This window comes from Phycomyces blakesleeanus (genome assembly GCF_001638985.1).
Source record: "Phycomyces blakesleeanus NRRL 1555(-) unplaced genomic scaffold PHYBLscaffold_21, whole genome shotgun sequence".
Taxonomy (NCBI): domain Eukaryota; kingdom Fungi; phylum Mucoromycota; class Mucoromycetes; order Mucorales; family Phycomycetaceae; genus Phycomyces; species Phycomyces blakesleeanus.
In genome coordinates this window covers 143,253-156,656 of record NW_017265154.1, presented here as the reverse complement: position 1 = coordinate 156,656, position 13,404 = coordinate 143,253, and the positions used below count along the sequence as shown (strand labels likewise).

Sequence of the window (13,404 nt, the reverse complement as noted above, 5' to 3'; positions counted from 1 at the left end):
CATAGCTGTATGGATAGCATTTGTATTGAAAATATATACACTTTGACCATTTATCTTCTCAATAGCCAATAATACCTCTACTGTTTTTAGTTAAATAAAAATGAAATCAGTAGTAATCCGTAAAAGTGCCAAAAGGGGTTTTTTTTTTTAAAAAAAAGATGTGGTTTGATAGCTTTACTACTCTAAGAAGTATTGATAAGTTGAAATGATTACTTTAGCTATTGAAATGTGTGTTTTATTTAATACCGAAAATGATAGCCTTTCTTCAGATTAATTATTGATAGAATATGTGACACTATGAAAAGAGAGTGATGATCTTGAAAGATACAATAGAAATTTCCCAAAATCATCACAGGAATCACCATTACTTTTTCATAGTATAATTCTAATTCTTAAACAGAATTCAGTAAGACTTATAAACTTTATCACTTCACAAATCTGAAAAGCAAAAAGTTGGGACAGAATGTCCTATTTTAGCTGGGATACGTTTGTTCCATGTATAGTGCTTTTCGTTTTTTTTTTTTTTTTTTTTTTTTTTTTTGGTTTTTCGGTTTTTGAGATTTTAACAAAAAAATCCCCGGTAGGCTATTAGATACTTGCATAAAGAGGTGGTATGAGAGAATCTTTTTGGATATTAAATCCAAGGCGATGAGTCCGCAGATAGGAGCAAATAACTTGGGATTTAGAAGAATGATATACAAAGACGGTATTTGGTGGCAAAACGGCAATCTCTTTGATGGGAAATTAATTCCGATACGTTGAGACGTTAGGAGAAGAGGAATTACAGGCTGGCATCGCAAAATACGTGTTTGGGAACCCTACCATAAAAAGCCACATGCTTGCACTTCAGGGCGGTTGTCATTGTTTTTTTTTTTTAAAAAAAATAATCTCAAAAACCGAAAAACCAAAAAGCAGTATAGATGGGACAAACGTGTCCCAGCTAAAATAGGAGATTTTGTCCCAACTTTTTGCTTTTCAGATTTGTGAAGTGCTAACAACGGAAGCATTTAAGATCAGAGCATTTAGAGTATGCGTATCGATTAGCATATAAGGTGGTATAATGCCCGTTAGTGATTGAAAACAGTTGATTTTTTTTATTGAAACACTTTGCACACTATTGACAGTCTGTAGTAGGATTTTATGTACTTCAGAGGGTTGGCTTTGCTGTCATAATAGATTAAGACTTTTTAAATTTGGTAATATATCGAATACAAGCCAAGGAAAAAAATTACGGATTATATCAGATGGAGCAGAGGAGAATAGATTATTTAGGGATGTCTTTAATGTTTCTTGACAAGATAGCCTGTAGGCAATACATGGGTATGGACTTTGCACATCAAAGCGTACAGTCGATTTCATTGTGCTCTACTTTATTTCTTTCTTTTTCTCGGACACCTGTCTACACTCGTCTCATTTATCTATTTATTCTTTCTGTCTAAATTTGAAGCAAAAGCAGTGTAGTAAAAGAAAAAAAGAAGAAGAAAGAAAGGATCAACGATGAACAAAATAAAGTAAAATTGCCCTATGGTTCACAAGTCGGATTATATATTATTTACAGACTTGATTGCCTTTCATAGCTTTTGTTCGAGTTACGTCAATGTGTTGTGATACTTGAGTTTTCAGGAAGATCAAATAGGACAAAGGATTTTTTTTCAAATAAAAAAATAAAGAATAACAATAGAGAGCTGCTTGTATATTTACTGTTTTTTTTTGCTACTAATACTTTTATTGATATGAATAGCAATCATACTATCTTTCCATACACAAATGTTTCCAGCCAGCCAGCCAGTTTTTTATTATTATTATTATTATTACTTGTTACTATTCATAGAACCGGGAGAACCTGTTTTTTATGGAGATCCGTACACCACATTTAGTATCAATAATAACAATCGAGATTAGATTCTCGGGAGATGCTTTAAAGATTACATTGACATTCAAGTATTCAAGTATCCAAGTATTCAATAGAATCTAAGCCAGAAATTACCATAAATCTAAACTGTTTTCATCCTATCCCTTTTTTTTTTATTATTATTATTATCATCATATTCCCAAAAATTGACTCAATCAACCTAATCCAAAAGGCTTTAATAAACAGTCATTTACTTAATTAAATATAGATACGTAGTATGTCTCATGTATATTTTCTTCAAATGGTAGCCTGAAACTACACCGCTGTATGTAAGAAAGCTTTATGAATATTGTATAAACTGGTTGTAGTCACACTAATCTAGTGGCTTCATTGTTAACATAAATTTAGACTCGATGATCTTGTAGCAAAAAAAAAACAGAAAAGAAAAAGAAAAGCGAAAAAGGTATAACCGTCATATGCGTATATACATATGCCAAAATTTGTTGGCAACGAGATACTCAAAATGGACTATAGAGCTCATCCTGGTGTGAAGCAAGAGACCTTTGATTATAGAATTTATACTTATATTTTATATACTATAATTTGTTCTCTTTCTACCTGTATTTCTGCACAAACCATAAATATGTTTGGCTATATATCCAGAAACGATAAGTAGATTAATTGTATTACACCAAAAAAAAACAACAATAAGCAAACCCACCCACCCACCATTTGCTGCTGTCATGTAAATATGCTTCTTCTTCTTCTTCTTCTTTTATAATAAAAAGAAAGGTTAGATCTTGAAGGGTGTGTAATGGTGTTGTGCTACTAGATTAGTGTATATATATGTGTGTCTAGACAGCTTACAAAGGACCTGGAGGGACAAGACATAAATTTAACACTAGAATGGAATATTGTTTCTTGGAATCAATCGTACAGAGCTTTATAGCTTGTTCACCATGGACCTCCAAACAACACAATTCCTATTATTATTTTGGCTTAAAAATTTTGTTCTGAGCCACCCAGAAACTCTTCCTAAATATAAGGTATGGCCTACTCTTGTGTTTCTAAAGAAAATCACTGTTATTATCTCTACAGAACTCTACATCATCCTTTAATGATATAAATGGAAATAAAGCCTTTAAGCTGTCTTGTTCGAAACAAAACATAAAGAAGAGCTTGTTGGTACTGAAATGAACGAATCGTCATTGTTTGTCGGTGTGTGTGTGTGTTATATGTGCCATATATTGTCTGGAAAGTATGCTTCATTGACGAGTATTGATACATGTGATCTGGCCAATTGCTCAATAAGTTAGTCCAAACATAATTACTTTAGTTAGGTCTTTATTATATTATATATATCTACAAAATGAATGTAAAAGTCTGATAATATATATCTAGTGACAATGATTCTGGCATGGGGTGTGCTTCATAATTAATGACTATTCGTAAAAAAAAATAACTAAAGGCTTGTGGTTCTAGATGTATACTTTTATTTTTGAAATCCGCTTGCTGAATCGTTGTAATTATTTTGGGCAAGTTCCCAATTATACTCGTTGAGAAAATTGAACTCCTTTCCTTTCCTCTCCTTTCCTTGCCACCATTGTGTTGGGCTCCTTGAAGATAATTTTATTTTATAGTAAAATACATAAATTACAATCAAACACTCCACTACTTTCAACAACTCATTCTGTTGTTTTGTGTCAGCCCTATTATTATTTATATTACAAAATAATAATCTTGGCCTTTCTACTATCGATTCACCGCCCTTTATCTCTCTCTCTTCATATATTTATTTATTTATATATTGTATATTATGTATATACTTGAGATGTCAGCTAAGAACGGAATTATTAAACTTGCCATTCATATTCAAAAGTAAGCTCAAGTTTTATTAAAGAAGAAACGTGTCTCCAAAAGAAAGTTTAAACCCCACTCTAAAGAGAGTGCACATAGCAATTCCTAAAAGAAATTAAAGCTGCTATATATCATCATTCATATAAGTTTATCAGAGGGTGGAGAGAGAGAGAGAGAGAGAGAAAGATATTCTGACTATATGCTACATTACTTTTTAGAAATTGTGTAGCATGCTTTGCACTTCAAAAATGGCACGATGCTATTTTGCTTCATCGGGGGGTTAACGAGGTAACCAGTATCACTCTTGAACAAACCAAGCCAAAAAAGAAAAAAAGAAAAAAAAAAGTCACTGATAGAGAATGATATTCTCCTTGTCTTTTTCCTTGCATTTTTCTTGGTTTACCTTTTTGATTAAAAGAGAAAATAAAATAAAATTGTTTTCTAATCTAGTCAAGTCATTAAAATCAGACCTTTTTTTTTTTAATATAAAGAATGCCTATGTTTGTTATTAATTTTATGACTATTATTTTTGTTTTTTATTCTTTTGCATACATAAAAATAAAAGTAAAATAAAGAGGGTAGAAAGTTTTGCTTAGGGAAAGCTCAGCCAAAACATCCAAGTTAGGGAGAATCATTAGAGCTGGTTTGTACTCCGAGAAGAAGAGGGCTCAAGTGTAACACACCCAAACCTGAAGTTCTGTCGAGGGTTTTGTAACACATTTGTAAGTATATCTTTGCCTTATATTTCACATTCTTTGCAAATGGTACATAGGTTAATCCCAGAAATTCTGTATAGCTTGAGTTATTGTGTGCGGTATCTAATCAAATTTCAGTGCAACCTTTTACAAGGCACACAACTATCTTTCTCTTTTTTTTTTTAAAAAAAAAAGTGTGTCTGTATTTTGAGGCCATATAAAATCTATTTACTTTGAACAACGTGTTTCTAGGTACAATTATTAAGGCCAAATCTCAAGTAGCACACATACATAGGAAATAAAGAAAGAGAAAGAGAAAAACTAGTTTAGCACCATAATAATTATCTCATTTGTGCCTCAGTGGTGTGTAGAATCAGGGAACTAAAGACAGGAGAGCGGAATAGCACCGCCCTGATGAATTATAGATAACCACCAAAGAAAAAGAGAAGAAAAAAAAAGCATATTATTATTATAATTATAATTACAATAATAGAGAATGTGAATATTTTCGGAAGAAATAAAGTAAAATAAAACACAATATTTTGAAAACAACAAGAACTTTACAAGGTTTGACCTGAGTGCAGTGACCACTAATAATACGTTTATCAAGTATGTTTATATATCTTTCCTTGACTATTTTTTTTATCAAAGTGTAGCAAGTAATTATGAATATAAATAAATAATATGAACCATAAGGACATTAATGATAGGTTCTTGACAATGATTGGTGTTGTATATACGTTCCTGTGTTCTCTTAATAGGAGTATGATGATTAATTACTCTTCTTCTTCTTTGCAAGCTCTTGTTCATTCTAGAAACAAATTATTCACCATTTGGAATATCCTTAAGTTATATGTAGGTTGAAATGAATAATTAAATATTAAAAATACCAATTGTACCCTAAATTGAAGATCTTGATTCCAGGTTTTTGGACGTTTCTTTTTTCTTTTTTTTTCTTTTTTTTTTACCCCTCTTTGCGTAGTCAAACCATTCATTTGGGTTTGCTGCTACAAAAATGATTAAATGAATAAAGACATCAAAATAAAAACAACCAAGTAACCAAGCAACCAAATATAAATAAATAAATAAATAAATAAATAAAAGTTTAAGATTATTAAAAAAAAAAATGTTTTAATCTCCTACTTAATATGTGGGCACATATATTGGTCACGTTCCCTAATTTTTAAGATTCATATAGTAAATTATAAATGCCCGACAATTTCTATTGGTCGCTGGGTTATATTTGGGATATTTTTAGATACATATATACGCATAAGAAGAATATTTTAGCCTTCATATGAAAAGAATCATGAGAATCTGTAGTGTATGGCTGAATAGATCAATTCATTTTGTTTTTTTTTGCCAGACAGGGCCGTGCTTTACCGAGCTGTGCATAATCGCAATACAAAAGGTATAGTTGGCTATTTCTTTGGTTTCTTTGCTCGTAGTCTTTGATCTAGAAGAAGTAGCGTTAAGAGCAAATAACTACTATCAATGTATTATATATATATATATATGTGTGCACAGCATAATAATAAGAAAAAGAAAAAAAAAAGAGAAAGATAGAAATTACTAAAGGACGTCAGTAAGTGGTATCTTATGACATCACCCCAAGGATTTTCCGAGTATCTTTGAGGTTTGGGTTGGTCGATTGGTCGATTGGTTGATTAGTCGATTGATTTAGTTGATTCTTTTTCTTTCTTGTGATGGTAAAAAGGATCGGTGTCGCCTGTCGTATTTCTAACGCCATTTGTAGCATAATACACCTTTGGACATAAATAGCTCTTCTTTTATTTATTTGACCTTATTTTATCTTATTTTATCTTATTTTGGATCTATCATTAATAGGCATAGGTTTATTATTATTATTTCTTTCTTTAAAAAAATATAGCAATCGATGAAGTAATTGTTTTATTATGATGATTATGATTCTGATCTTTTTTCTATAGTCACGTTTAGACAGACAAAAGGAAAAGAGAAAGAGAGCATGGTATATTCGATACAATAGATGATGCTTATTTTTTTTTGTTTTATTTCAAAAAAGAAGGAGAGAAACCTTTATTGTGTAATATGACCTGACACATGGAAGTTATCGATGAACATATATATATATATATATATATATATTGATTGGAATAGACTTGGTGATTGCTTTGGTGATTTGCCGTCAGATTGATCACCATGGTGAAATGTTTGATTAAGCTCAAGAAAGTCACAAAATCAAAATCAAAACCAAAGAGAGAGGGAGATCATGTACATTGATACTGATACTGAGTGGGTACTTTGAGTGTGGAACATTCGGGATCAATAGAATAGAATGGTATATTGTTTATAAATATTACTATAATGTTATGTAGCTTAATTTTCTTTCTTTCTTTTTGGACTGGTGGGAGATTTTATCCCAAGACACAATCCATCTATGGCTTTTGTCTTATAAAACTATTTGTAATAGACAACCCGATTTCCTCCATCTTTCTTCATTTTATTTTTATTTTTATTTTTATTTTTATTTTTGGTTTTGGTTTTGGCTTTGGCTTTGGTCTTGGAACCTATAGGATTTAGTTGCCAAGCTATTTCTATTAAGAAAAAATATGACGACAAGAGTAATATTAACACTAAATAGTAAAGAATAGGGATAGAAATAATGATAGTAACTATGTACATTATGTATATATTATTTTTGAAACAAAAAGGTATATTCTTTATTCAATTTTTGAACCTTTCTTTCTTTTTTTTTTTTTTTTAAAAAAAAACATCCCCGAAAAATAATTATAGCTCCGTCTCGAAGGAAATCAGTATAAAGTTGGACGTCTATTTCCAATTAAAAGGTTTCGTGTAACAAGAAAACCTTATCCAGGAATTTGATCGGATCCTGAAAGGAAATCAGTGGACGTGTGTTCCTGTATGTTATATTTATTTATTTATTTATTTTCATTCGGCTCACAAGATAGACTTGGGATGGCAGCACAGAAAGACCTATATGAATACAGTATTTTTTTTTTATATATATTTTATTTTCAAGTTTTTTTTTTTTAAAAAAAAGAAAAGCGTACAAGAGGTCAATGAATTTGAAACATCATACACACATGCAGATTATTTTATATATATAAAAAGATTTTAAATATAAAATGGAAGTGGGGTTTGGTTACATAGATAAAATCGTAACTTAACTTGATTTATAAAGTCGACTGGATAAATAGAGAGCAAACAGTAAAGGTAGGAAAGCCAAAAAAAATTAAATCCGGGTCGTAAAGAGCAAGGTAAGGGCATACACGTGTAGTATTGCTGGAAGAACTCAATGAAGTAGGAGATAACATGATCTTTGAGTTAAAGGAAGATATATAATAGATATATACACAGCCTAATATTAATACTAATAAAAACGGGTGTGATAAAGTGAGTGTACTGACGCCAATAGATTACAAATAAAAAGCACGCTGCTGTTGTGGCGTTTGGGAAAGAACAGCCGGTTAGAGTTTATTGATTGAGCTAAGATGAGCTGTAGTGAGAAGGGTGCCTGTGTGTGTGTGTGTGTGTGCGTGCGTGCGTGCGTACAGATGTGCTTGTGTATATAGTAGATGCGCTTGGCTCAACTGACGTTGTAAAGCCTGGTATGGTTTTCTTTTTAATTTTTTTTATTTATATTATTTCTATTCTATTTTGCGGTTATTTTGCCCTTGGAAGGCGACTTTCTCAGTCACTTGTTAATTTTTGTAATAATTTTTTTTGATGTTCCGCCAACCACAAAAATATTGAAGAAAAAAAAGCATTTCTAATTTATTTATTTTTTATTTAATTTTTCACTATTAAATAAACCCTTTATTTTTCTCTTGCTGTTGCTTTCTCTTTGTTCTTTACGTCCCCTTCCTCCCTTCCCCCACCTTCACTTAATTTGACCTAAACAGATCCAACCTCTGCCAGCTTTGTATACTGTTTGGAATAATAATTTCTTCCTGCTGCTGTGCATGTGTAATTTTTTATGCCTCTTATCATGACTCTCGCTTCAATAAAGCATTCGCCCCCTCCAAGCATTTCGTCTCAGACGGCTAATCACAGTCGCTGGCGTCGGGGACTTGCAATGTTCACAAAATGGTCCCAAAACTCACGCAACAAAAAGCGCTGGGATAATTCACCTACTGCCCTTGCTGCAGCCACCGAGAAAGTGTGTCATAGACATGCTAGTTCGACGATCAAATGCGAAGATCTGACCGCAAAAGAATTTGCCCAGCTGACGGGTATCAAGATTCGAACGACCGACGACACCAGCAGCAATGCTAGCTATATCAACATCAACGACGACGAAACAGAGAACGAGGATGAAGAAGAGGCTTATTATGCCACCGCGCCCCTCACTACCGACCTTCCTATCAACGCCTACCAGTTCTCTGTCCAGTCAGCCCGATCAGCCCAATCATCCGAGTCGCGCGCAAAACAAAGTCTGTTGCGGATCTGGGATTCAGACTACTGGCACCACCAGTCTCACGCCATCACTTTCCATCCAGCAGCCACCAACTCACGCATTCATCCGACCAAGAGCAAATCTGTGCCTGTCCAGCCGATCCCAATCCACTCCTCGGCCTGTTCTGATCACACCGCACTTTCATCAGTCGGCTCGACTTTCTCAGCCCACTCCAGCTCCGGTTCGACCGAAGCCACCAGCTACACATCCCACGACACTCCCTTCCTTTCCCACATCCGCCGCCAATCCACATTTGCACTCGATCCCACAGCCAAGCCTCAACAACGAGCAACAAACGTCATCAAAAAAGGCCGCTTCCAGATCGTCCTTGGACACGACCATGACGGCACAGACGAGCAGGTCATCGCTCTTCCCGAACAGGTCGTCGAGTGGAAAAGAAAACGAATCGATGGATAACTGACGTACCGTAATCGATCCATGACTTTTAAATCTGCCCTCTTCCCCTTTATCACTCCAAAACAAGCCAAAAGAAGAAAAAAAGAATGTATTATATACAACATCTTTTACGACTACCGCCACCGCCACCACCAACGCCACCGCCACCTTCTCTTTCCTACCTCCTACGTATTCCTCCTTATTCTTCTTCAAATCATTACGAAAAAGAAACCAAAAAAAAAGAGAGAAAGCAAGACTTAAAGACAGAGTCTTTATCAAATATTGCACCAACCGCATACATACATACATACCTACCTACTTACCTACATACATACGTACATACAAACTCACACACGCACGCACGCAAGCAAGCACAAACTCACTCACTGATGCACTTTATCCACGCACTCACATACATACACTCATACATACACTCATACATACATACATATATACATACATATATACATACATATATACATACAAAAAAACGAAAAGGAAAAGAAAGAACGGCATCTTCTGCTTTTTTTTCATTTTTCAACTTCTTCAGCAAGTCTGTTAAGATCAAACACTTGGTACTCTTAGTATCTGATGTTGTATACCCTCACACTTCTTTAGCTTTACAAACCCCCAAAAAAACAGAAAAGAAAGCTCCAAGAAGGAGGACTGGCATTATTAATTTATTTATCTTTTCCTTTTAAATAACCTTTATGCCTTACTTCTTTTATAGCCTTTTTCCACTTCTTCCTTCTATATCTATCTATCTTTCTCTCTTTTTGTTTTGTTTTTTTTTTTTCATAAAAAAAAGACATTTCATTTCTCTTGCTTTTTTCTCATGAACCCTTTTTTTTGTTTTCGTTTTCTTTTCGCCCCCTTCCAATTCGCTCTCCATTTCCCCCCTTCTATTTTATTTTAATTTTACTTTTACTTTCTAGTGCCTATGATTTCCTTTCCTTTTTTCTACATTCCAGACTTCACCTGTAAACACCATTGTCTTGGATTATGAAATGTAAATACACATATAATGTAATACTACTACTACTACTACTACTACTACTACTAATAATAATAATAATAAATATAAATATATCTACATCTACATCTACAAATTTCCTTTATATATATATATACATATATATTTGTGCAAATGTCCGTTTGTGTTCATTTGTATCTGTTTGTGGCTATTTGTGTGTCTATGTAGATTTATTATTAGATTGATTTAATAAGAACAAAATTGAGCAATCTTCAAGCCAAAACCAAAACCAAAACCAAGCTTTTTATCTTTTTTGTCTTCATTCACTCACTCAATTCCCCGATTTGTTTTTTTTTATCGTGACTGATAAAGTTAATATTTTTTCCATTTCACCCCCTTTTCTACCCCCCCTCTTTCTCCCTCCTTGTGTACGCACACACAAGAAAGAAAGAAAGAGAGAGAGAGAATTAAGCACCGATTATTATTATTGTGAATTTTTTTTTAAAAAAAAAATAAGTCAACTAGAAAAATTTCAAACGCGCTTTAATTACTTGTTCAACATGTCAAAAGGAAAAGGAAAGCTAGTCGACACAAGCGCACAACTTGACAACCTACCTTGGTATATAAAGCATTTTCTCAACACCATACACATACATACATACATACATATATATATATATATATATATATATACATGCATACAGACAGCAATTCATTCATAAATATATATATATATATATATACTTCTTTATCTTTCTATCATACTCTCTTTAAAGAAACAAGTAATAATAATTAGCCTTTCATTTCTTTTTTCTTTTTTTCTTTTATATATAAATTCACTCAATCACTCACTCGCTCACTCACTCATTCGTTCAATGGCAACAATAAATAAAATAAACATAAAAACATCAGGGTTGAAAAGTATCGCCCAAAGTCATTGAGCGATCTCGTCTCGCATGAAGACATTACCTCTACAAGTTGAGTTCTATACAAAATAAAAGTACAGATATATGTATACCTGCAAAGAGCACGTTTGAATGTGCTAACCATTTAAATCAACTTCAATAACAACAATATATATATATATGTACATACATACATACACATATACATATACATATATGCACACCTACACACACACGATATCATACAAACCATACCAATACAAATACCAATACCAATACCAATACCAATAATAACAATAACAATAATAATAATTAAATATATATGCACAATACAAAGTCGAAACCTTTATTGATGCCAATCGACTTCCTCATCTCTTGTTTTATGGTCCTCCGGGTACCGGAAAGACATCAACGATTCTTGCATGTGCACGCAAATTGTATGGAGATCATTACAAATCCATGATTCTCGAGGTCAGAAAATAATCATTTGATTGAATGTTCAATTGTTCTCGTACGTAATCTGACATATTGTTACTACACACACACACATCTCTATCTAGTTGAATGCTTCTGATGATCGTGGTATTGAGGTTGTACGTGAACAAATCAAGAACTTTGCCAGTACTCGTACCATGTACAGGCAAGTGTTATGAATAACTTGCTCAGATTGTAGATGATTAACATATATTGTCATCCAGTTCGGGATTCAAGCTTATTCTTCTTGATGAAGCAGATGCCATGACTACGCAAGCACAAGCTGCACTACGCAGAGGCAAGTAATAATGCTTATATATATACACATAAATGTCCCTTTTTTTTTATTTATTTATTTCTTGGGGGGGGGGGGGGGAAATACAATGATAATGCTACTCAAAAACAAAACAAAAAAAAGCTAAATTATTTGTATCTGTCTTTGTCTTTCTTTTGAATGCTTAATGTATTAAATGTTGTATAGTTATCGAAAAGTATACAAAGAATGTACGGTTCTGTATTGTGTGTAATTATGTCAGTAAGATTATTCCGGCCATCCAGTCGCGTTGTACTCGTTTCCGATTTGCACCTCTTGAAACTGAACAGATTGAGAAACGACTTGAGACCATTGTTGAGGCTGAGGGGTAAGTGATATATATATATACAATTATATATCTATCTACATATGGGACCTGTATATGTATATGCAGACACACATATGTGCATACATATATAGCTAGAATTGTATTTGAACGTGTATGCTGTACGCTGTGCGCTATGCATTGTACGTGTTTTTTTTTCGACTCCTTGAAGATGTGTATATATATTTCATTTCATTTCATTTCAATTCAATTCAATTCATTGGGGGTCAATACGAGGGAAACAGCTATTGACATGAAAAGGGATCACAATAACTTTTTTTTTTAAAAAAAAATAGGATTAATTTGACAGAAGATGGTAAAGGGGCACTCTTGAAACTGTCGAGAGGTGATATGCGACGTGCCCTTAATATCCTACAGGCATGCCATGCTGCGTATGAGCGGGTGGATGAGACAGCGATCTACAACTGCACAGGACACCCTCATCCAAATGATATCCATCAGATTGTTCATTGGATGCTTTCAGAAGAATACACTACTGTTTTCCAAAGTAAGACCAATATACATACATACATACATACAGAGATTTATAGACAAATAGATAGACCAGTTTATTAATTACAAGATTATGTTATGTTATATTGGGCTGTGCTATGCCGTGCTGTGCTGTGGTGTAGTGTGGTGTGGTGTGGTGTGCTGTGATGTAGTGTAGTGTATATGATTAATTGGGCTGATCGATTGATTTTTTTAGGGATTGAGAGTCTAAAGCAAGATTCCGGACTGGCATTGCAGGACATCCTTGAAGAAGTCCACCTTTACTTGAGGGATGTTGAATTGCCCTCCAATTCCAAGGTCTTCTTACTGGAAGCTCTTTCAGACATTGAGTAAGTTTCTTTCTTTTGTTACAAGGATAGTTTTTGAAATATACTTTATGATTTATATATATAAAGAGAGAGTAAAATACAGAGATATAGAGATAGGCATAGAGTATAATAGGGTTTCTTCTTTTTTTTTTCCCCTTTTTTCTTTCCTTCTTTTGGTTTCTTTTTTTTCGCTTTTTACTTGTACTAAGAAATCTTCTCCTTGATTTATTATCAAAGGTACCGTCTTGGTGAGGGTGCAAATGAGACCATTCAGTTGGGTGCCCTTGTGGGTGCCTTTAAGTTGGGTACAAGCCTGGCGAGTCCTCAAGCATAG

General features: G+C 33.5%; 3 protein-coding genes across 3 annotated transcripts; 2 read left to right on the top strand and 1 right to left on the bottom strand.

Annotated features, from left to right (window-relative positions):
* Positions 1–5,226: 5,226 nt before the first annotated feature.
* PHYBLDRAFT_66305 (hypothetical protein) lies at positions 5,227–6,163 on the bottom strand (the record flags this gene model as incomplete). The annotated part of the gene is made up of 4 exons (XM_018441624.1): positions 5,227–5,247; positions 5,373–5,411; positions 5,788–5,889; positions 6,014–6,163. The coding sequence occupies 4 exons, from the start codon at positions 6,161–6,163 to the stop codon at positions 5,227–5,229; spliced, it is 312 nt and encodes a 103-aa protein (XP_018287513.1).
* Positions 6,164–8,306: 2,143 nt separating this feature from the next.
* Positions 8,307–9,349, top strand: PHYBLDRAFT_188260 (hypothetical protein). The gene has a single exon (XM_018439473.1). It carries the CDS (start codon positions 8,384–8,386, stop codon positions 9,278–9,280), a length of 897 nt encoding a protein of 298 aa, XP_018287512.1. The 5' UTR covers positions 8,307–8,383; the 3' UTR covers positions 9,281–9,349.
* A 1,443-nt stretch (positions 9,350–10,792) lies between these two features.
* On the top strand, positions 10,793–13,404 carry PHYBLDRAFT_178038 (hypothetical protein; the record flags this gene model as incomplete). The annotated part of the gene is made up of 9 exons (XM_018437944.1): positions 10,793–10,851; positions 11,145–11,209; positions 11,475–11,608; positions 11,698–11,777; positions 11,836–11,909; positions 12,093–12,252; positions 12,546–12,757; positions 12,959–13,091; positions 13,308–13,404. 9 exons carry the CDS (start codon positions 10,793–10,795, stop codon positions 13,402–13,404), a joined length of 1,014 nt encoding a protein of 337 aa, XP_018287511.1.

Bases quoted from the DNA above. Each gene is read 5' to 3' on its own strand.
- PHYBLDRAFT_188260 (XM_018439473.1), top strand. From the start codon at position 8,384: ATGCCTCTTATCATGACTCTCGCTTCAATAAAGCATTCGCCCCCTCCA.